This window comes from Notolabrus celidotus, chromosome 6 (genome assembly GCF_009762535.1).
Source record: "Notolabrus celidotus isolate fNotCel1 chromosome 6, fNotCel1.pri, whole genome shotgun sequence".
Lineage (NCBI taxonomy): Eukaryota > Metazoa > Chordata > Actinopteri > Labriformes > Labridae > Notolabrus > Notolabrus celidotus.
Window position 1 is genome coordinate 19,699,938 of NC_048277.1, and position 25,421 is coordinate 19,725,358.

The 25,421-nt window shown below is 39.5% G+C and overlaps 2 protein-coding genes across 2 annotated transcripts in view; one reads left to right on the plus strand and one right to left on the minus strand.

Annotated features, from left to right (window-relative positions):
• The window catches only part of c2cd5 (C2 calcium dependent domain containing 5), a 29,601-nt gene extending 11,684 nt beyond the window's left edge, over nt 1–17,917 (minus strand). Inside the window, 15 exon segments of the mRNA XM_034685486.1 lie at nt 20–206; nt 382–461; nt 559–670; nt 766–865; nt 2,061–2,177; nt 6,653–6,761; nt 8,983–9,071; nt 10,889–11,049; nt 14,805–15,039; nt 15,153–15,308; nt 15,452–15,547; nt 15,648–15,819; nt 15,965–16,051; nt 17,027–17,137; nt 17,613–17,917. Coding sequence (XP_034541377.1) covers nt 20–206; nt 382–461; nt 559–670; nt 766–865; nt 2,061–2,177; nt 6,653–6,761; nt 8,983–9,071; nt 10,889–11,049; nt 14,805–15,039; nt 15,153–15,308; nt 15,452–15,547; nt 15,648–15,819; nt 15,965–16,051; nt 17,027–17,116 — 1,791 coding nt within the window. The 5' untranslated portion in view covers nt 17,117–17,137; nt 17,613–17,917.
• Nucleotides 17,918–21,822: 3,905 nt separating this feature from the next.
• Nucleotides 21,823–24,485, plus strand: tnni1c (troponin I, skeletal, slow c). Its single transcript, XM_034685923.1, has 8 exons — nt 21,823–22,090; nt 22,241–22,244; nt 22,355–22,393; nt 23,156–23,197; nt 23,363–23,494; nt 23,589–23,678; nt 23,752–23,934; nt 24,019–24,485. The coding sequence occupies exons 1-8, from the start codon at nt 22,080–22,082 to the stop codon at nt 24,103–24,105; spliced, it is 588 nt and encodes a 195-aa protein (XP_034541814.1). The 5' UTR covers nt 21,823–22,079; the 3' UTR covers nt 24,106–24,485.
• The last annotated feature ends 936 nt before the right edge of the window (nt 24,486–25,421 follow it).

Below are 25,421 nucleotides of genomic sequence, written 5' to 3' on the forward strand. Positions count from 1 at the left end.
TTTATGACTGTCAACCTACAGCCAGACCCAGGAGCATGTTCTCTCCGACACTGATCTGTATCTGTAAGCCAAACAGAGCGTTCATGCTCCGCAGCTTCAGTTTGTTCATCAGTTGTGTGTGCAGCTCATATTCCATGAAAGGCAGCAGGTTGGAGATGGCCGTCGCGTTCCCTTCCCCTTGGCCTTTCTTCTTTAGTCGACACAGTCTAGAAGACAAAACGATGGCGTTCACTCAATTCATGCAAAAGTGACATTTAAACAAACTTTTGACACTTGAAGAATATTTCAGAAGACAGGGTTTGTGACTGAAAAGCCAGAGTTACAATTCCAATGGTAGCAGGCAGTTTGAGGTAGCTTGAGACTTTACATTGAGGAGATTACCTAGCCTGGATAAGACAGCCCTTCCCTGTGACTGACGCATCTGACGGCAGGTCGATTGTTGTGAACAGCACATCAGGAACCTTTCGCAAAATAGGACCATACAATCAATACAAACTTTTTCACAAAATTCTATTGATACAGTGGACAAACAAAGATATAAATAAATATATTTGAGACCTTTTGTCGTCTACAGTGATAACAGTAGGTGAGCTGAGCAGGGAAGGGCATGTTGAGCTCATCATATGGGATGTGACAGAAGCCACAGCTTGGGGGAGACGGCTCCTCAAACCTGGCAAACAACACACACCATCTGGTGTCAGCGTAATCCATATCTGCACTGATATACACTTTACACATAAGAGGACATTTCTGAATCATAACAACCTGTGGTCTGGTATCCCAATGTCCAGGCAGCCTTCGCGCATGTACCGAGGGTTGAGGATGGCTGCTGTACCTGAAGCTGACAGGATGCCACACCTCCTCGCTGTGTTTAGGGGTAGATTGACAGATCAAAAGGGAACAAACAGAAAGATGTTGTGATCAGTGTTTAATTTCATTACGAAATTATGACGATAAATGTTCGTCAACGACTCATTTTTTCCTGACGAGAACGAGACAATGACGAGCTAAAGTGCATCACTGATAATAAAAACTCTGCAAACATATGTTTTGATTTGTTGTCGAGGCGATGACGAGACGAAACATTAGTGGCGGACCATCGGACATTCAAAATCCATGTTCCCCCTGCTTTGCGTCTAATCTTTAGAAATAAAAGTGATGCATTCTGTGACAGGCTGAGTTATAATCTGAGGGGCGCAGTGTTAGCTTGGTCTCTACCTGCAGCAGGTGTGCTTTAAGAATGCATCTGTCTCATCTTAATGAGGATTTTTTTACCCCCGGTGTGTATCAGTGACAACCAACACAACTAACACAACCGGGGGACGTCTGTTTAATATCTGACGTTTGATGTTTTTGATGCTATTACCGTAAAAAGCTCTGCGTGTAGAGCTTGATTTAATCCAGTTTGGTGAAACATCAGACAAATTTAGTAAGTTTTGATCAACTCCTTGTTGAAAGATGCAGATGCATTTCAGAGTGCCGTGAACTGACTGTCTGTCCAGTGCACGTCACTGCAGGTGCATTCAAGGACCGTTGTAAATGTGTAATACAGCCCTTTCATGGCATTTTTCTTTGAGTCAAGAGAATCAAAATACAGTCACAGTGGTCACATCAAGAATGTTTTCTTTAGATTTTTTTGCAGGGACAGGCTGAATTATTTAACTTAAGATATTACACAAGCAAAAGTGTTAAGGATTGAAATGTTGACGATTTTAACTTGGTATAACCCTGATACCGGGATCTGATCGACTACATGAATTATTTAAAGAGTGAAAATGTTTTGGCAAAAATCAAAGACTAAAATGTTTGAGTTTTCGTCGACTAACACTAGACTAAAACTATAAAGGGCTGAAAAGACTAAATGTGGACTAAAACTAACAGGCATTTTCGTCTAAGACTAAGACGAAGATTAAATCTAAAATAGCCGCCAAAATTAACACTGCTTGTGGATAGGAGATGTGTGTTGTTTTATATCAAACTGATTCAATGGATGAAGCAAGAAAACTTCAACTACAGGAGAAGCAAAGAATAAAAGATGAAGACGTTGGTTTGTTCTACACACCAGATGCTAGTGCTCTCACTGTACCCCACAACAGCATGGCACCCGAGAGCTTTGGCATGAGATTTAATCTCCTGGCGGATCTCCTCCCACCAGGCGTCCCGAGTCTCTGGCTCATCTGCAAAACACCGAATTCTGAAATCAGACAGCTTTCTTTAAAAACGGTGAAATAATCGGCTAAATAATCTATCAAAATTACAATAAGATTGAAGTAGCACAATTAAGAAGACATTACAGTAAATATGACAAAGTCTGTATCTGAGCTGGTCTCTACTCTTACTGATTTAATTTACCAGAATAAAAGAGAAGACAGAAAACATTACAGTTTAGGTGTCTGACGGTTCATGGGTTAAATGGTGTATCAAAGCAAGCAAAAAACAACTATCTGTGGAACAAAGTGATGTTGAGAATGATGTTGGAGGATGATGATGAAGGCATAGTCAATGGTCAAGTGCACATTATCAAAAATTATAGCATTTCTTTCAACACAATATTTCCTTTTAGTTAGATGAACTAACAGAAAGGACATAGGTGACTGCTGCAGCATAAGGCTACCTATTCTTAATTATGTGACTATAGAAATAAAATCTGGCAAGCTAATAAAAGAGCAATTACATTAAAAAAGCCATTTCAATAGGTGTGAAAATGATTTATGATTCTTAATTTAAAAGCATTGAGCCTTCATCATATTATTAAGGCTGGACCATGGGTGTGTTTCATCAGTCTCATGAGGACTGCTCAAATATCTCCTCTGTTTTTTTTCTGAAGAGCCCAATCATCACCACCACTGCTGAGCTATTGGTTTGGTTGTTACTGATCACTGACAACAGAGCAGTGAGAACAGAGTACATTAGAGTTATTGAGCTGCACCCCATGACTCCCTGAGAGGGCCACATGCTAACAGAGCTACTAAAGGAGAGATCAACTTAAATGCTTTGGGTGGAAAAAAAAAAAGGGGGGGGGGGGGGGGAATTAGGGGAACTCAATAGAAGATATTTGAGTGGATGAAGAGATATGGTTGATGGTCAGGCATCAGGGCCCACAGAGTGGGTTCCTTAAACCAGAAGCAGCATGTCACACAGGCACAGGCTCACCGACGTGCACGCTCATGACCATGTGCTCATGGGCAGAGAAGGGCCATATTCATTCACCAGAGTCCATCAAACCTCGTCTCGTTTGAACTTGGAGAAAATGAATGCAACCACATTCGTCCTCATTTCCCCCAAACTCACACCTTTCCTTCCATCCCCGTCATACATCTCAATCAATGTTTGAAATTTCCCTCAACTGCCACCATCCAATCAACCTACTTTCCAAACATCCATCCATCCCTCCTTCTCTCTCTCTCTCTCTCCTTCTTCTCTCTCCTCTCAGTATGAATACGGCCCAGTGAGTCAGGGATGCACATGCCCGATCAGTGGCTCTTTATCACAGAATAAACCTCCTAAACCTCCTCTGGTCTAGATAGGTTTGACCTTGACTGCTGATTCAGGAAGCGTTAGAACAGCGCAGGGACAACATTAGGGAAAAGCTGCTGTTCTTCTGTGCAGCAGAATGAGCTGGGTGTGGGGGGAGGCAAGGGAGCCAGGCCAGGCAGGATGGGTTGGGGTGGAGACGTAGCGCATGCTCAACTCAGCTCAGCACACACTCACAAGGATTATAGAGGTGAGGTGGCAGCTCACTGATTCATACATTTTAGAGATCCTCTATCTATTCTCTGCTGATCAGTTAGTGGATGTTAGGTCAGCTCGTCTATGTCTGTTTAATGCCAGTGTTTAAAGTTTCACTGAGCTGCCACCACTCCTTTGGGTGAGAGCAGAAAAAGGGGGAAATACCTGCAGTGACACTATCCAGTCTAGCAGTTTGTATGAGCGCGTGTTACCCAAGGCTGGGCCAGAACACACCGTTAGTACAGAAAGAGAGAAAAAGAAAAGAAGAGACAGTCTAACAAACAAACAAGCACAGCACAACAGCAGCACCCCACATTTACTATGCAAAGACAGGCTGCACTTCACAGTTACTATGCAAAGACAAACTATAATCAAGCCTACGGAACAATCTACAAAAAGAGGACAGACAAGGAAGGGAGGAGAGTAGAGATGAATAAAAGCTACTTGCCGAAATCTGAAAAAGACTGAAGGAGAGTTGAGGCTTTGTAATGAAAAAAAAAAGCATGCAGTAGCAGTCGAACTGTTGTTCTATCTCTAACTTAAGAAGGTGGGATGTGGAGTTTTCTGTAAACAACAACTGTACGGTTTGTAAAATTTTGGCTTCCTCAAATTTTGAATTGTTGCCATCACTGCCACCCACGGCCAAGGTGGTGGAACTGCCTAAAACAATGGAGTATGTATTGCATCCACCACCTGCTCAGAGTGAAAAATATAAACAAACAGACTCACTGTGAAAACTCCACATGCACCTTTAATGTTTCTTCAAGCAAGAGTGAACAGAATGATCCAGACGTCTAACCTTCACTGCGATAGACTCAGAGAAACCTGCGCTGTCCACTCTAGTTTAGACGGGGAAACTGTAGCTTTAATAACTGCAGGAGCTTTAGAGTTTGAAAGTAAAGTCAGTTTTCTGTTGCTTATTTGGGTTCGCCTGTCTCCTGTCTAAAAGAACCCAGCCTGCCCTAACCCAGCCAACATCCATCAGAGAACCCTATCCCTAAATTCCCTGACATCCTGGACTTGGAGTGGCAAATACCATCAAAGTGGGTGAGGGGCAAGATGATTGAGGCTGCAAAACTGGACTCACATAGGCTAACATCTTTAACAGGCACATACAGGCCTAATAAGCATGTCTGACTGCCTTACAGCTGTATGTTTGCCAACCATTCAAAAGTTACAATTAGATCAAATAGTGTGTTCTACAGATGACGTTCTCACTCAACCACAATAAAGGTTCAATTTGTTTAATTTCAAATATTAAGAATATATTTTGTGATCAATGTTTCTCAATCAGCGTGAACATTCGAGTTTCATCCAAAAAACGTTTTCTTTAACCCTCCTGTTATGTTCCTTTCTTAGGGACAACAATAAGGTTCTTCGGGTCAACTTGACCCGGGGGCATATTTAATTAATCCAAAAGTGTCCGAACCCCAAAAAATCCAAATAAACATTTTTTAAATCTCTTTATTAACTCCATTACTAACCATTTAAATCAATATTTATTGCAATGGTGTCTTTAATTCTCACAGATCATGGTTCAATGAGGATAACTCACTCATTTTTCTATGAAATTAATGTTAAAACTTTTTTAATGTACATTGAAAAGCCCTAAATATAAATACAATAGTTTTACATGACATAGAAGTTTGTTTATTTTATTTTACATTTTGAATTCTTTTTTTTTTATGTAGTGATGTTGATAAATTAACAAGAGACACATCTTCTGTCACATGCTGCCCAGATTTTTACGCTGTATTTAGCTGGTTTGGAAGGCATATATTACCTAAGATGGAAGGAACCTCTGAATACCATTAGCCTTTCATCCACCGTGACATTACAAATGCGAAATAATACTTAATTTTTTATTTTTTTGATTTATGAACTTTAAAAAGGGTCAATTTGAACCGCAACATAACAGGAGGGTTAATAGACCTTTGAGCACCAATTCATTTTCAGTTAATCTTTAGTAATCTTCCAATCCAACAAACATTTGCACTAAATCATATAGCGCTCACAAAAAATTGATGTACGTACAGACAGATGATAAACCCCAAATTACAATGCCTCTAGTTATGATTGTTGCTGACACCAATGTATTTAAAAATCTAGAAAGTTTACTAAAACATAAGGATTCTAATGCAGGAATGATAGCCTCTTTGCAAACTCGGGAGAGAGCATTTAGACAATACCACAGTAATGCACCACAGTGTCGACTCCTGCGAACGACAACACACACAACAAAAGCAGCAGGCAACAGACTGGAGCCATGCACCACTATTGCAGCCTCACCTCTAGGGGGCAGCACCACAGCACACAACAACACAGTGACCAGAGCATATGAACACACACACAGACACACACACACAGACACACAGACACACACACACACACACACACACACACACACACACACACACACACACACACACACACACACACACACCACACACACACACACACACACACACACACACACACACACACACACCACACTCACAACCATCACATGACCCGCACAGACTTAACAGAACACAAGCCTGTCAATCAAACCCGAGGTGAAAGTTGCCCCTATCCATGAAACTTTTTAACACCGTCCTAACTTTACTGACATCAAAGTGCTTCAGAGCTAAAGTGTGACCAGGAACAGCTTTCACCTACTTTAGGACTCTTACATTACTGAAGTATTTCAACATGTTTTCTCTAAACAATCATACAGATCGGGACTAGGACCACACACACACACACACACACACACACACAGCAGAAATGTTCAATGAACACAAGAGGAGAAAGGGCAGCATTAACTAACAGCCACTTGCAACAAAACCAAAACACTCACACAACACTGCCTATCAGTGGAGGAACTCACTCACATCGTTTAACAGACAGTAGGACTATGAATGTTTGTGCACGCTGAACTCACCAGGGTTGTGAATACGATCGAGCAGTTTGACAGAGCGGGCACTGACCACTCCACCAACGTGAACCAGGAAACCAGGTGGGAAAGACGTCAAGGTAAAGAAGGGGAACTCCTGCAGGAAAACAACAGTTCAGTCACTTCCGGACAAAGTGAAAGGAATCACATACAGAGGACCTTTGCATGACGGAGACTTTTTATCTATTCATCTGCTATTATATCAGAGTGTTTGTATGGAGGCCCCTAGGTGCCTGGGCAACACAAAAAGAGAGCCATGTGCAAATCTGTGAACATGGTTTGCAGATTCTAAACTGTCCATACACATTCGTCATCCTAGGGAACGGATTCGTATTTTGTGCCCACCAATTACAATCCATGGGAACAAGTCGGAAACCTGTGTGCCCAAATTTGCAAGCCGTGCGCACTGTCTGCACGGCTGCAATCTATGCACACAGATTAGAAATCCCCTTTTACAGTTCGTAAATGACGAGCGTTTGAAATGCGAGTGCATGAATTACAAATCCGTTAACACGAATATTAAACTGTGCACACTGATTTGCAAACTGCACACAGATTATCACATGGGCCTTTTTTTTTCCTTAAAATGGCACCCAGGGAGTTCCACATTTTTCTACTGTAAATTTTACTTTTGTCTATGTTGGAAAAATGTACAATGTTTATTTCGGCTCGGGAGACCGAAACGTGTCCAATTTATAATTTTCAGAAACATCTAAAACACAACGGCAAGAGAGAATATGGTAAAACTGTAGTTAAGTTGTCCATCTGATCATACTGTAAAAATAACTGATTAAATATACCTGTTTTTTAGCCCCAATTGTTGTATACTGTATCTTTAATTGATGTGAGTAAACGTCTTAACTTCGTAAGAAATGTGCCAACATGCAGCAAGGATTGGTTGTGATGTTTCCACCACCCTCCACCCCCCAGCCCCCCATGCAAGATTTACCCAACCTCAATACAATACAAAACATTCCAGCCTATCTGTGTTGGTGCAAACTAGAGCATTTCAAATAGATCTGGAAGTGATTGAGAAAATACATGTGAAAAATTTAATCTTAGGTCTGTTGGTGATTGATTCAATCCTTTCAAATCTATATAAATGCATCCCTTTGAGAGTTAGAGTTAATAGTGAAGAACACACACACATGAACACACACCTCACTACAGATCAGGATTGTTTTACATGCTTCTCTCTGTGGATTTTAAGGACAGCTGGTCCTTTTACCCAAGTGAAACAATGTGATGCAAATCCATGCACTCCCTGACACGAGGAACTGGAAAAACTTGAACTGCCCGTAAGCATCTTAGTCTTCGTTTTAGGGTGTGTGATGAACACCTTTATTTAGAAACCTGAGGGGTGTGGGATTTCTAGCCATGCAGGCATATGTGATGAGAAGAAATCACTAGTTTCCTTCTTGTCCAGCACACCAAGGAAGGAAGTTAGTCACTTATTTGAGAGACAGCTCCTCTAAATCGGAGCAAAGAGGCAAGAATGATGAAATGAGGTGAGCGTGCTCATTCCCCGTTATCAACACACGTTGCCAAAGCGGACTCGGGAAAAGCAGTCAGAAAGAAGGGAGGTGATTGACACAAGTGTCCAAAAGGCAAACACACACAGTCGCATGCCCCTTCACACCTGAAGGAAACACAACTCCTAGCCTCCAGTCCTCCACATTATGTGTCTGTGAGACAATTAAGAGAGGGGGTGGGTGCAAAACAAACACAGAAATGGTCACAAGGACCCAGTGCCATGTTGCTCAACCCAGCCGGTCTCTCTGAGATCTACAAACAGCAGAGGAGGGGAGGGGTTAGGAGTTGATTCAGATTTGGTGGTGGCCATCAGCTGGTCAGTGTTAGGGGAAATGTGTAGAAACAGAGAGACACTGGATGGGACGTACCCCGGTATTTAACAATAACGCAGAGGAGGACGCTCCCTGAGTGGCATAAGTGGTCAGAGGACAGAGAAAGGGAACATTACTTGCTCTTACATAAACCCACTCCACATTAAACTGCTCCCCAGAGTTAATTAGTGATCTATGACAAAGACACAAGCTGTGTGAGAGGTAGGTTGTGAGAGTGAGTTACTGTATGACAATATACAGACTACTGAGGCTGACACATGATGCAAAATGCAGGGCCAAGTAAAGGCTGTAAAATATGTAAATCCTAGTCTGCTACTTTGACTTGTGGCTGGAAATAAAATAACAGATTCAAAACATGTTTTTCTCTATTTTGTTTCAGTTGAATATCTATATGTGTACAGGTTAACTGTTAATACATGTGTGATTTCATTTGACAGTTGAGTGCCATCCTACCCTCTGCTCAAGAGCGGTCTGCGTCTGTTGTCTGAGCAGGGTCTTTAGAGGCCCTGCATCCTTTCCGCCGCTGCCCCCACTGCCCATTCCTGAACGAAGGAGAGTCCGGCTTCAGTTTAATCATTTTCAACACACAGATTAATGGAGTAGAAGCCATGAAAGCTGTCAATTTATCATTACAATGCATTGTTATTATGATGAGCCAAGTGTTAGCCTACTCTTAACATTTTCATTCAGGTATCATAACTAGACCTAGCGTAAGGTTTGGGTTATCCTGGCATGTCAAACCACATGCTAAGGTAGCAGAATCCTGAATAATGTAGCAAACTCAGTGTAATCACTCCATGCATGTTAAGCTACTGCACCAAAGAACACCGATCAAGTCGATCCAGGTGTAGAAAGTGGTGCTGTTGACTCAATATTTCAAAAGTGGCGCCAACACTACACTGTTTTAAGGTTTGCGTTATGACACACAGCAGTCCTACTATACGGAGGCTGCCAGCAGCAGGTCCTCTGTGAAGGACACGCTCTTTCTCAGCAAGGCTGAGTCTGAGCGGATGGTGGAGGGAGGGGGCGGGGTGGTGGCTCTAGTGGCGGAGCCTTTACCACAGCCCAGTGAACCAGAACCGGGAAGGGGCAAAGTATCTGTGCCTGTGGAGAGGGTGGGGGAGCTAGGGCAGAGAAAGATCCCAGGCCTCCGTCTCACTGGGTGGGGGATCTCTATTCAGCAAAGGAAGACAGAAGGAGGGTGCAAAAAAGAAAAAAAAAAGATGAAGTGAGAAAAGAAAGAGGTCAGAAGCACAAAAAATGAGACAGAGAAGAAGGAAGTGACAGAAAGGGAGAGGCAGAAGCAAAGTGGAAAACACTGAACTGCCTTATATTTAATGATATACATTCTTTGGCCTGTTTTAAAAATAATACTTTTAATCAATTTTAAATGCTTTCTTTGAATGTGTTTTGTTTTGTTTTTTTGGATAGGTGTGAGGATTTTAAAATTGAAAGATGATATTTGTTTTAAAATCAACTGCTTCTGTCCCATCCAGATTTGTATTTATTTTTCACACTAGTAGTTACAAAAGTACACAACTAAAAGAGCTCTGATTAGTTGACTGGTTCTTCAGCTGGGGAAAAAAATCCTCCGTGGAAATAATGTCAGACCTATTTGCAGAACAAAGAGGAGATGTGTGATAATATTCATAGGTCTACTGACAGTAGGTATGCAATGGAAAGGGAAAGCCAACTTTTACAGAATTTAGCATCAGGAATGGAGGAGCAAGAAAGAAAAGAGGAAAACAAGGCAGATAAGTGACAAATAAATGAAAGATGAGGAAAACAAAAAAGAAAAAGCAGAATAGAGAGAATTAGAGGAAAGAAGCTGACTTAGGGGTTTTTCTGGTGTCCTTCATCTCTGAAGCCCTTCGGGTTGGACGCTGCTGAACCTGCATTAAAATGTGTCCTAAAGTTGTCCTGAGAAGTTGAGTGGAACTACACTTACCTTTACCTCAATTATTAACCAACATGGCTGCTAATGAAGAGGTGACCTTCGATCAACAACAGCCCCTCATGAGACACAGTGCTTCTATTAACGACAAAACTAATGCAGTGATCTGGTCTGTCTTCCCATCATTATTCAGATGTTTATGTATGTGCAACAAGCTTTGATTCATAAGTGAGAAAAAGAAGACACACCAGATCACTAAGGACACGATGGAGGATGGGACTCAGCTAAATAAATATTTACAAAAGGGTTAAAGTAAAATTAAGTGACAATAAACCATAAAAAAAAGGTTAACAGTAATTAAAGAAAACGTCATAACATTTAAAAAAACCACCACTTGAGTAGCACCACAATGAAGTGAAGGAGAGGGGAGAAATGGGAATGGGAAAGGGGGACATGTGTTCTTACCCGTCTTGGGCGTCAAACTGAGGTCTGTGTCTGATGATGAGGACTGGCGGCTGCATGGCTTGGAAGGAGAGAAGGGGGGAGGAGAGGAGGAGGAGGTGGGGAGGGCTCTGAAAGGGGTTGGCGGCCCGGAGGACGAGAGCAGGTCCTCCCCAAATACCAGCCTGCCAGGAGAACATGGCAAACACACACACACACACACACACGTCAGTCACCACCTCACCCCTCTGAGCGTGTGTGTTTGTGTGTGTGCATATACGGGAGTGGGTCAGTGTTGCCATTAAAGTGGGAAGTGTTTTTTTTTTTTAATGTTTGTTTTGGGTGAGGTGTGTTTGAGGTGCTACGGATGGCTAGAAAACAAAAAAAAGCAAGCATGGACAGCAAAAAATAAAAATCACATCAACACAAAAAAACACAACTCAAACACACGTAACCAAAGAAAGCAAAATGGCGGAACACGAGGGATCAGACTTAACAGAGGATGACGAGTTGAAGCATGTGTCCCAGAAGAGTGAAGAAACAGTAAAGTGACTTTAGGAGATTCACAGGCCCTTCCTTTGGTCTCAAGCCACACTGTAAGCACTTGTTTTACTTCAAAAAGCAAAAAAAAAAAGCAGAACGATGCAGAAAGGAGCTCGTCTGCCTATCCTCATCTTCTGAAAAAGACGTGACAGGTGGAGAGTCTCCCTCTGACCAAAGATATAAGGACCTGCCTTCCACCTTTGTTTTGATGCCTATGTCTCCATCTTTGCTGTACAAATACATATTTACTTTTCTGGTTCCAGAAAACATCATCTACTTCTTCTACTTTATCTCTTTTCCTCTGTGACTACAATTCTTCCCTGCCTCTGCGTACCGGTAAGATGAGAGTAGGAACAGAGACAGAGAAGTTCTGAGACAGTCTCTGGGAGCTGCAGGCTGAATGTACGGGGCTGTTGTGGGTGGAGCGGCATCCGTGGGCAAGGGGAGACCTGGGCCAATCAGCAACGCAGAGAGAGAGGAAGACAAGAGGACCGATTTGGACACAAGCCGCAAGAAACGTCCCAATCCGAATGTAGCCAGGGAGGGAGAAAGAGACGAACACAAGAACCAAGACCACAACATTGCAACAGAGTGAAAAAGGAGACAAAAAGGAAAAGAAATAGGTTTTTACTCCCTGTTTTTGCCCTTAGTTGTCCATACATAGCCATGTGAAAGCAGCCGGAAGCTCATGCACAACTCCTAGCTAAAGAGCTAAGTCTCACACAGCAGGGATGCAAACACTGAAAAGGCCCAAATAGGGAAAAGGAACTAGCATGTACAGTGCCTTGAACAAGTATTCACCTGTCTCTGACTTTTTCATGACTTAGAGTCATTCAATAGATTTAACTTGGCTTTTCACAGTTACATTATCAAACAAGAGCAGTCCAAAGGGCAGATATGAGTCAGATGCATAGGCTAACGAGAGAGCATGAGTGTTATATGGTGTACTTCTAAGATTCTCATTTAATATTTTGTCATTCAGGAACATAGAACCCAAATGAAATGTGTATAATTAGCTGATGTGATGTGGGAAAGTTAAAGGGGGTAAATAATTGTAGAAGGCATTGTTGGGATTTGAGCCTCGATGTGTCAAGATGAAAAAAAAAATCCTAATTACACTTGAAACAATTTCCACATAGGGGTTAGAAAACATTTTTAAAACAGATCAACTGTTGAATGAAATCATAAATATTTCATGGCTTTAGTTCTTCAGTGAGAATCTGCAGTTTGTCTTTGTTTTACTTCGCCTGACATTTGAGCTTCAGTTACGGGTGTGGCACATTGTGCTGGTTGTTTAACACTTATTTCTTATTTTTTGTATATTCTTCTTCATTTGTTTGAATTTCACGTACACAAAGAAATTATCTTAAGATGACTAAAAGTGCTAAAATAATGCAAAAAGTTTAGAAAAGAACCGTAATACTATTTTCTTCCACTTATCTATTATCATTATTATCTTATTTTGTTATTTATGTATGTATGTATTATTATTGTTATTTTTTGTAATTGTTGAATGCCCTTGTAATGGGTGGTGGGTGGGGAAGGGTGTTGACATTCAGATGTGACAACTGATGTCTATTCTATATTTTGGTACCTTATGTTGTACATCACACAATATATATACACACAATATATATATATATACTAAAATGTTGCAAATTTTCTACAAATAAAGTTGGGGGAAAAAAAAGTTAAGAAAAGAGACAGTACAGGTTATATACTTAACGTTCAATTTTAAACTGAAACAATGACTAATTGAAGATGAAAAAATATAAAGGGCAAGTTTACTAGTCTACTGTGTTTCATTAGATACTTACAGCTGTTATAAGAATAGTACAAAAATTGGTTCAAGGAAGTGGGAAAGTTAAAGCTATATATATATGTAACTAGTTTTTAATTTAAATAGACCTTTCAGTTTCTCAATCTTATGTAATTATTTACTATGTTTCTGCTGTTAACAATATGTGTCTGTAAATAATAGCCATGTTAATAATTCAAAACCAGAGTTTACTGTACAGAAGTTTGTAGCTGCAGTTTTTAGACTGTTTATACTAGCACCAGTCCACATTTTTGTTAGATGTTTTATCAAGAAGCTATTTTTCTATACAACTTTTTAACCCTCCTGTTATTTCAGTATTTAGTGCAATGGTGTTCTTTTATTTACACAGATCATGGGTCAATTAGGATAACAATTTTTTTTTTTATGAACAAGGTTGCAAAGGAACATTTAGTATTTCACACATCTGACCCCTTTTAGCCTCAACTTTGACTGCTGCGTCAAATTGACCCACAAACAGTATGTAATAGATGGGGGGTTGCAAATGTGTGAAATGAGTCATTTTCCTGTTATGTTGTTCATGCTAATTATACCAAACAGATGAAGTTTCATAGTGAAAGATACTTTAAACATATTTTTTTTAGATTTTTTAACTTTAAAAAGTTAAAAAAACATAACAGGAGGGTTAATGTATGTTGGGTTGTTCTTTGTGCTCCCTGGTTCAATTTTGTGGCCAAGTTGTAATCAGTCTGAATTGTACAGTTCTTTGTAAGTTTTTTTTTTATCAAGAGGGGAGATGGAAGTCTGAAGCAGTAAAAAAAAAAAAGAAAGCAAAAAAAGAGTGCTGCTTTTGTCTAAACAAAAGACAAGTTTGATTTTAGTATATAACTGTTGTAATGAATAATTGCATGTAAATTGAAATGTGAAGAATATGGTTTTTTTTTGTATAAACATTGGAAGCACAATGTCATGGACACCTTCTTTGAGCATCATAACTACATAAACATGTAGGGAATCAAAGTCTTTACCAGACTGTGTTTACATCCCTGATACACATACTCTCACACACCAACATTCAAATATACTGCAGAACTGCAGATAAGAGGCACACATGCTCTCAGCTGTAGTTACGCTGGATGAGACCACAAGCTTATCACTCAATAGCCAGGCTAAGGTCATGTAGCACACTGTTAGAGGCAGAGTGGTATAAATGTTAGCTAGAAGCTAAAACAGACTGCGCTAGGACATGCAGAAGCAGAACAGTAAGCCATGCAAGAGCAGTTTGAAAGAGTAGACAAAGAGGTGGAGGTATGAGGGTGGCTGTGTGTGTACTGTACATGTGTGTGTCTCAGGATATGTTGTGTACTGTTATTTTCATGATGCAATAATACACGTGACAACTGACACAGGAACTACATAGAGGAATCAGAGATACTGAGACACACACAGTGGTAACTGCAAGCCATACCTAACACAGGCACAACATACAGTAGGCTCACACGCTCTCCCTCTCATGCACACATGGATCATCTTTCCCCATTCTTACAAACTACATACGCAGTGAAACTTGCTCATAAAAAAAAGGCAGGGTCCATGCTGGCATTGTTACTTTATACTCACTCCTTTCCATCTTTGGAAGGGGAATTGCAGGCATTGGAAGCAGGGGCTGTGTTAGGGTGTGTATGTGTGTTGGTGTTTGGAGCGCTTGAGCTGAGTTTGTCCAGTGTGCAGGCTGTGCCAATGGCCCGGACCACAAGCCCGGACTCTCCCTCCAGGTCAAAACACTGCAGGTAGCCCACCACTGCGTTCCCACCCATTTCCAGCACCTTAAGCCCAATTTTCCTCTGCAGCTCTCCTAAAATAAGAAACACCAAAAGACACATTAACATGTTTAGCAATGCTGATGGACATAATTTCTCCTGCTTCACACAAACATTAAAAAAAGTGAATCACAGGGAGTTTTCTCACCAGACATGAGAGAGATGAGCCTCTGACGGGCCTCATTGGAAGCCCGGGGAGTTCTAATACGGTCAATCCACTGGTACTCTGGATCTTCATTCACAACAAGTTCTTCTACAAACCCGTGCACCATTGCTGCTCGATAGCATTTTGGAATAGATGTGGCTACCACACACAATTACACAGACACGGAGAAAGAGGATGATGTTAGAATTAATAAGAGACAATTCCTTTTTTAAATGAAAGGATGTTTTATTAAGAGAATGAACCAAACAAACACATTTGAAAGAAAAGAAAGAAAGACTTACTGCAGAAGAACTTGACCCCACAGGAGGACTGTCTGAAGCGGTTTAAGTCATTAAATAGCTCCACTTTGACAAGGACATTGATCTCCCCTCTGATACCTAAAAACAGAAGTAATAAAAATTGAACAAGAAATAGCATATGGGGGGGGGGGGGGGGGGGGGGGGGGTTGCAATACACAATATTAGTTTATTCTCATACCATGGATGGTATCATAGATTGGAAACCAGCCAGAGATGACAGATGCAGCCTCATTGCACAGTAGGGGATCAATGTCAATGTAAACTTTCCCTATGGCATCATTAGCACTATAAGTGTCGTGGTCCAACACTGTGACCTGCAATGGCTCATCCTGCAAGTCCTCATCATCAACCTACACAGCATGTGAAGAAGAAGGAAACAAGACAAATGTCAAGACTGAAGAAGAGGCTAGACATTTGTTATATTGGCCGATGCATTCAAAAAACAAAATATCAACAACTACCTCTGCTGTTTTTGACAGCTTAAGGACATATTACCTCAAATTTGAACCACTCAGAGTTCCATTGTGGATTGAGAGATTTTGGAAAGACGTCGGTTTTAAAAGTTGTGTTTCCAAACTTAACCTGAGAATAACAGACACAAGACACATTCAAAACATGATCTAACAAAGATGAATCATGTCAATTTAACCCTCCTGTTATGTACGTTTCCCAGGAACAGCTATATTGTTCCTGGGTCAACTTGACCCGGGGCACATTTAATTATCCAAGAGTGTCAGAACCCCAAAACAATCCCAATAAACATTCTTTTAATCTCATTATTAACTCCATTACTAACCATTTAAATCAATATTTAGTGCAATGGTCTTCTTTAATCCTCACAGATCAAAGTTCAATGAGGATAACTCATTCGTTTTATATGAAAAGTCATGTTAAAACTTTTTTTGATGTATATTGGAAAAACCTAAATATAAATACAGTGGTTTTACATGTTTTTAGTTTAGTTTAGTTTATCTATTTTTCATTGTGTCATGCACCAAAAAGGTGCCCAGCCCATATGGACCTACAAAACACTACAGAAACAAAACAAAATAGGAGCAACAACATAAGAAGAAAAGGAAAAGAATAGAGCAGTTACAACTCTACACATGTGACCTAAAGTAAATAAAAAGCATAGTGGTACACTTCAGACATTTGACAGTGACAACAACTTAATCAGACATACAGTGTGCTCCTACGCTGCTGAACAGCATTTAACACAAACTGAGAAAACTGGAAAACTTTGTGTGTAAACAGGAACTAAAGTCTATCTTCATCAGACATGCAAAACAAATCAGGACAGTTTTCTGATATTTTGTTGAAAAGGAGGCACCTGAGATCATGATATGATTGACAGTAGAATCAAAAGTGCATTTAATTTATACAGTAGTATACATCTGCTGACAGAGATTTTTGTTTATTCTATTTTACATTTTGAATTTCTTTCATTTATTAATTTCTTTTTAGATTTTTTGAATTTTAAAATGGCTCAATTTGACCCGCCACATAACAGGAGGGTTATGAAAAAGACAAAAAAAAAAAACTCCAATTCATGCCCACCTCTACAAAAGCATCAGTAAGGTCACTGGCTCTGTCCATCACAGGCAAGTGGCGCCCTGCCACAATTTTGGCCTTCAGTTTTCCAGGCATGGTTCAATTGAAAAAGAAGTTCTGTGGACAAAATCATATCACCATCAACATAATAAAATAATCACTGTCTTCCAAATGACACCTGCTGTAACAAACGCTGAGGTATTTACTGACAAGTGGGCCTCTTCATTACACAGGCATATGTTGTTGACAATATGGAGAGCCACTGTCTCTGTTTACAACTAGCAATAGCTTAATAAGCTACTCCCCCTTAGCGAAACGTGGGTTTAACGCTTCAAGCTTACCTCTAAATAGCTATATCGACTCGTTTCATAATTAGCTATTGAACGGGATCTCACGCACACGACAACAAGTGACACTTAGCTAGATTATGTTAGCACAGAAGGCTAGCATGAAAAGCCAGTTAGGGTAACTGCATTGCAGGCAGAATCTCCTTAGCTCTACCTGATCGGCCATGTTTTTACAATCACGTCAACACCTATATAACAACAACATTATCTTAAAAAACGTCCAGGTCAAACAATGTCATGCTTACCACTGCTACAAAATCAAAGAGTCACAGCAGGCTCGTTCTGCTCGGACATTACTGTTGACAGCCCACCGCTCGTCTGACCCCCGTGTCTCTCCCATACTTCCCCGTGCACTAAAGCAGTATAGTGACGTTCAAGCTAGATTAGCTAGAACTACAAGCTAGAACGATTCTAGCTAAATGAAATATCTGACGACCTACTTATTAAACGATTATTACACATGTCAGTGCTCGGCGCGTGAGGCCAACAGCTAACGTTAGCTTGATTAGTCTACTGTCCGTGATGAATGAGTTTTCAGAAGGGTTGGTGTGTGCTGCCTTCAAGGACAAATCAGAAGATTGGAATTTCTGCTTGCAATGCTAAATGAATGTGCATCCAATTGATAATGCATTAATATGCTTTTTGTGGATGCAGATAAATTATAAAATACTCATCCCAACCTGCTGTCAATAATTGGTGACATAAACAACACACAGTGAAAACAGAGAGTACTTTTTGTTGAGTCTCGCTTCTGTTTTTTTGTGCAGTAACATTTGTGGAAGCTGTATTCCGAGGCTACATGAAGGCAGCGATAAGGTTGGACTGAACATGCGCAAATTAGGAACACTGTCGCGATTTCTAACGCTTTCAGGTGCAAATAATGTGCAGTGGTGGACAGTAACATTTTTTGAGTATCTGTACTTTACTTGAGTATTATTTTTTGGGTATACTTATTCTCTTTACTCCACTACATTCAGAAGACAAGTATTGTACTTTCTGCTCCACTACATTTCTATCAATGCTCTAGTTACTCACTACTTTTGCTTTGAAGTCAGCTCATCAATTTCCTTCTCTTTTCTGAAATCTGACCCCTAAGACAGTAAAATGTGTTTGTGTAGTTCCGTTTGTCTCAGTGGTTTAGTCGTACCTGTATATTGTGTGTCTCTACGGTTGAACATGGAGCAAACACAGAGCAAATTTCACTCAGATCAGGCAGTTCATTTAGAGGTGGTAATAATGGCTATAATTCTCCACCTGAGCACCCATGTCCATATCTTCAGCCCGTGTTAGAGGTTTTTGAAATGAAGATGATACGTATCGTTTGAAATGTTCTCCCTGTTTCCCACTCTGCCCAAATATACAAAAAATCCTTGTCCAACCTGAGAAAGCGTGTGGAGCTATGCATCATTTGTTTCATTCCAGATGAACATTTCAAACTAAGTTGTCTGTGCTTGGGGTAACTTAGTTCCTGTTTTTATTCCATGGTATAGTTTTAGAGATTTCAAGTAATGGTTTTTAAATAAACATAATGTAACAGAATGTGCTCCTATGTATTCTTGACTGCATTTATGTATTTTGAAAATACAACGTTTTGAGATCTACAGTGATCAGTCTTGCAGATTTGTCTGAATTAAATCAAAGCCTACAGTCTGTCGACAATGTCCAATGAGAGTAGTTAGACTATATGCTGGTATTTTTGGCCTGTTTGTATCCATGAAGACAAATGTCTGTGCCATCCCTTGAACTTTGAAGACTGAATCATCACTCAAGATTGGGTTACACATGTAAGATCATCTACCTGTATATGTGTTAATATTATTATCTCTTCTATCCTGGGCCCCTCAAAGGTTACACAGCCACTTGATCAATTCAATACCTGAAATAGCTACAGAGGGATGGGCGGATGACAAAGGTGGTACTGAGCCTAAAATAGACACAGTGCTGCTTGTTGTGTTGTGCAGTGAAAGACCACTCCAAACCTGTCTCCATATAAATCACAACATGCTTATATTCTATAGGCTCACAAAAGATATCATCACTCTCAGAGAAAGGAACCACGTGAGAGGAGAATGACACCATGAAGGTCAACATTTTCCAATCTTTAAAGGGTGGTAACAGCCATGTGCCAAAGAAAAAGTTAAAACAAATCCAATATTTACATATGGCATTCAAAAATACACATTTTAAAGACTATAACGCAAGCACATGAAGTGTTTAAAAGTCCAAGAAAATATTTTCCATCTTCAGTTCAAACACAAGAAAGACATGCACAAAATGTCATAAACTTGTCAGTCACAAAAGTGATGACAGTGTAGGCAACCTCAACATGCTTTCCAGGTAGTCTCACATAAACCTGTAACCGTCCTGTTTGAAATATTAATTTCATGGTTAGCACTGTCACCTCACATCAAAGAAGTGTCCTTGGTGTATCACAGCTGGGGGTTTGTGTTTCCTCAGTCCAAACTCAGGGGAATAGTTCTAATGCATCCATGAGTATAACCTGCATGCTTAGACTCCAGCCTGTCTTCAACCCTAAAAATCAAAATACGAAGAATGTGTAAATGTTGCAGGTTGAACTTTTGATGATGTAGTGTGTGTATCTCCAAATTATAATACAAAAAATTGAGGCAGAGCTTGGAACAGTTGTTGGCCAGATTTCAAGCTATTGACAGTTGATTTATTCTTAAACCCTTCTTAAACTAATGTCTTATAGGTCTATACATGTCTACTGTTTAAGCAGATGTGACATTAGGATAAAGGTTTCATTTAGCCTACATACATATTTACATTCTTGGATCCAGGAGAGTGAACCTTATAGTTTTTAGAGATCTTACTTTTTGATCCAGTGTCATTGTTTTATTTGATAAAATGTAACAACTAGGCCTACCTGATTTTTTTCCATTAAAAACTGAAAATTAAGGACTAATAACTGGTGGGTGATGACTTTTCCTTTTGGGTAATTATTAAATAAATGTTATTTTTTTGTGACCAAATACCTATAAAACTATTTATATTACCAAAAGCTTCAGGTGTACCCATTTGTTTGCACTTTAGCTAATAAACATGATAACCATTAGCATGCCAATGTTTGCATCGCTACCTTGTAAGCATTTAGCTTTAAGAGCTACAGCACCTCAGTTTAATGGTTGTATGACAAGAAAAACAGTCTCGCCTGACCACTTAAGCTGTAAATCATGCTTGTTTTTTTTCTACTGAGGTCCAATAATAAACACTAACAGTAGGATTACAATAGACAATAAGTGCATCTTCTATAGGCCACTAGTTAAAAAAAAATACACTTTCAGCACCCAAGTAAGTTTTTTGTTTGCTTACACTGAGGTCCTATGAAAGGTACTTAAATTATTATGAATGATAAAACGGGTTGTAAAGTTGTATCAATGTGCTCGTTGGGTTAGCCCAGGGGTTCCCAAACTTTTCAGCCCGAGACCCACAAAATATAGGTGCCAAAGACTTGTGACCCCCGCTGTCCCTCAAAGTGATTTAATGTGGCTTCATTTTGCTGGTCTGTAGAAAATTAGCCTACCTATATGAGCATGTGGCTGTGTTTCCTGTGCCATTATGAATGAACCTACTGCTACTGATGCTTTAGATAATTAACTGTTCACTAAACCTGAACCTCCCTAACTTAGGTAAGGAAAAAAGAAAGGCAGAAAACTCATTACATTTTCTATTTTCAAGGTTCTATTTAAAAGTTAGCTACTATTTTTTTCAACATTTTTTACTATAATGGGTTAAATGTACTATTTTTAGATAACTTAAAAAAAATATGTATATATATATATATTCTGGAAGACATCTCACGACCTTTGGGAACCCCATGGGTTAGCCTACTTGATAAGAACCTTAAAGTAGGCTAGAAGAATTTTATGTCAAGTCAAACTTTATTTATATTGCACATTAAAAAAAAAACGAGTAAAAAAAAGTATAAAACGATCAATGAAAACAAATATTAAATTAAAAAAATATATATATTAAAAGTTTAATAGATAACACAAAAAAGCCACTATGACAAAAAGCATAATAAAAAGGGATAATATATGGTTCTCATCTTTGTATTCTCTTAAGTATACATCTACAGTACATTATATTCATAACCTCAAAAAAGTGCCACATGGACACTTTTAAAGATGATGTAGCTGTATTTTCATTTTCTGCTATTTAAATGTAAGGTGACACAGTCTCTTCTTTTTATTTCCGTAATGGATTCCATTTATTTTTAATGTTTAGGGGCCATCCGACAGAGATGTTAATTATAGCAGTCAGGGGAAGACTTGTTGAGTTAACGTCCAGGGCTTTGGCCGTAAATCCTGTTGACCGACCAATAACTTTTCACTGAGACGTGGGCGGAGTCATAAATCCCAGTTTTAAAAAAGCTTGAAAGAGTAAAGATGTCTCACTACATCTACTTTTCAGAGCACCATTCAAATGTCATCCTGACATCACAGTCACTTATCAGAGAGACCTCCAGTAGGGAAGATACGTCATCGTTTTTGCACTAGAAGTTTAAAGGGAGTGAAACATTTTCTTAACAGACGATATTTGTCGCGCAAGTATAAAAGCCATTTGCTATTAAATCTCATTCTAATTCATCTCTCTTGTAAAAACCTTTCTTACTCATTAGTGGTGGTTCAGTTTTCTGATTGTTGCTGGACTACTTTTCATTCTTTTGTTGCTTTCTACAAGGCTCAACAATGTCTGATGAGTAAGTTCTGTCATCACTCAGTTTAAAGGTTCATTTTTCTAGAGTGTTGATTTGCCTGTGAAACGTTTTTGTCTCAGATTAATTGTAATATCTTTTGTTGGCTTGTGTATGTCCACTTCCTCTGGTCCAACTCCAAATTGACCATCACAGTGATGTAAGTCACTGCCCACATGATTGAAAATACAATCTGATCCAAATAATTGGAAAAGCAATCTGAGTTTTATATAAAATGTATCTAAAATGCCTTTATTCTTTTCTCATTAGTACTCACCGCCACCCTCAGCCCCCAAGGCAGAAGCAAAGGTAATCCTAATATTTGAATTGACAATCTTTTTATAAATAAAACCTCAATTGTCATAACAATTCAAGTGTTTGCATTTTTGAATGACAGCATCTGTTTACCTGGAAGGAAATACTTTAACAATGCTCACCATATAATTTCATTGCATATCAACAACCATCTGGATCATTGACTTTGTTATTTCGAAATCAAATGAAAAAGCTGTTGTGTTTGCTGAACAGGTTTTGCAGAACATAAAGTTACTGCTGTTTGTAGGAACGTGTTATTCAGCTTCATTTAGGGGACATGCCTTACTTCTTCTGCACAGTATAGAGACGTTTTAACACAGGGGAAGCATGCATGTATACTAGTGGATTTAAAAAAAAAATGTTTGGTTTATATTGATTAAGTGGCAACGTATAGTGTTATTCAAGGGAAAAAGTGAACATAATGTGGCTGTGACTGAGAAGTTAATGCTGGTTTTCCAAATATGTGAAGATGGGTGGTTTGATTCTCAGTTCTTGGAGTCTGCATGTCTAATTGTCCTTGGACAAGGAGCTGAACCCCAAATAGCTCCTACAGAAAGTGTTGTTACCTCTGTGTGTGTGTGTGTGTGTGTGTGTGTGTGTGTGTGTGTGTGTGTGTGTGTGTGTGTGTGTGTGTGTGTGTGTGTGGGTTTCAAAGTCAAATTGTAAGAGGTAAATCAGGAACTTCTTTCAGATCTAATAAGTTATGCATCTACCAAAAAGTAAATGTTGAATTTGTCATGTTTTCTTTGATTTCAGCCAAAATGCAAGATTTCAGCCTCACGCAAGCTATCATTGAAGGTGAACTTGATAAGAACTTGTTAAATCAGCGTATAATAACTTAATACCTTACACAAACTCAATTGAAATTAGTTATAATTTATCTTATGCTGCATACTACTGGCTGCATTTAAGAAATTATAAACCACTAACCCCTTCTCTCCATGTTCACTCTGACCTCTTCAGATCCTCCTGCTTGCTCGTGCAACAGAGGAGCTGGAGGCAGAGACGGCCGCAAGAGAGGAAGAGAAGGTTCGCTATCTGGGAGACAAGCTTCCACCCCTGCAGCTCACTGGCTTAAAAATGGATGAATTGCATGTAAGAGAAAACATGAATGCCAGAGGAGAAAAGTATGGATGGCTCGAACCCTGTGGCAAAACAGTAAAAAAAATGGTTGTCTCTTGTTTTCCAGCTACTTTGTAAGGAGATGCATTCACAGATTGATTCGGTGGATGAGGAGCGTTACGACTTTGAAGCCAAAGTCATCAAGAACTACAGAGATGTATGTCACTCCTCTAACAACACATTTTAAAGGAAAATTAAAAAAGTCACTAACTCAGTTCTCCTGTCTCTAGATCAATGAACTGAATTTAAAAGTGCAGGACCTTGGTGGGAAGTTCAAGAAGCCAGCTCTGAGGAAAGTGAGGGTGTCTGCAGATGAGATGATGAGAGCTCTCTTTGGCTCCAGAACTAAAGAATCCATGGACCTGAGGTCAAATCTCAAGTCTGTGAAGAAAGAGGATATCAAACAAGAGAAGGTATAGCTACTGAAGCATACATATACAACTTTTACAAAAAATGCATATTGAAAAAACCCTAACAATTTCTTTGTCTTATTTTAGGAGCTGAACATGGAGGTGGGTGACTGGCGTAAGAATGTGGAGGCCATGTCTGATATGAAGGGCAGGAAAAAGATGTTCGATGCATGAGGTTAGAAAATGAAGTTGCCTAAGTGGAGTAAAACTGTATAAGACAAATGAAAAATGAAAAAAAGAAGATAATGAAAAACATGTCAAAGAAAAAAACAGCTCTTAGACTTGGCTTGATGAATCTTGGTATTAATATAGAGTTTAGTGACACAGAAGATTTGCCTCACAACAGCTGTTCTGACTGAAATATAGTATTTGTTATGTTTTTTCTTTCCTGCGTCTGAAAGCTGCTGTAACTTTGCCAGTGGTGTAATGATACACATAACTTTCAAGTCACTGTAGTTTTTAATCTGTTATCAAGTTTGTTTAAAGCATTATGGATACACAGTATATTACTGCCTGGTAATGCTGAATAAATTAAAATTTGTACATAAATGTTATTGGTTTCACCTTCATATATTTACAGTACGTAGGAATAACACTTTGTAAAGATTACGTTAAGTATTGTAATTCCTCTCCTGCCTGTGTCCTCCAATGATACAAAAAGGGTATGAGGGCTGTTTTTTATGTACAGTGTCTCCTCTAAGTAATGCCATTGACTTACACACAAAGCACCAGAGACGTTTTCTGTCAGAGACAGGATATACTTAGCCTTTCCTCAGGACTGGAATGAATTCCCCTTCAATAATAAACAGTAAACACTGTCACACACACTATTGGACGTCCTTGGACTGACATAACAAAACGGAGTGTCGGTAAGATGGGACGGAGTCAGCCGCCTCAGAGGAATTTATGAGCACTCGTGAGCATTTGTACATATATAGTTTGCGTCAGTGTACAGTCAGACTGTTATTCTTACAGTACAGGGCATTTTAAATGCTTTGAATTGTCCTCATGCACCACAGTTAGGTCAGGCTTCAGTTTATGTATTCATTTCCGTCTCTTCACTGTCCAGTCGCAGCACTACCCAAGCTGCAGGGAACCACATTCACGTGTTTCTTAGTGTTGATTTAGTGTGGTACTGGCAGGATCATCCTAGTCATACATTGTAAACATGTTTTAATTAGACAAACCTGTGTCATTTCTTGCAGCTTGATCAGGGGCAGAGGAAAAACTAAAAAGAAAATTAAAGGAGAAGGGACATTGTGCAATTTTTTTTTAGCATTAGCATGTTAGCCACCTTCTAGCTTAAGTGACTGAGGGAAAAGCTGAAAGCTGATACAACTGTTTGATCATATAAATCAATATGATAGGAGAGAAGTAAATTCCAAGCAAACAGTAATGTTGGTTAGAAAGTAGCTGCATTTGACTTTCTAAGACTCCAGCTAACATTAGCTAATTTCTGTTTTTAGCTAATGGGATGGCAAATATTTCCC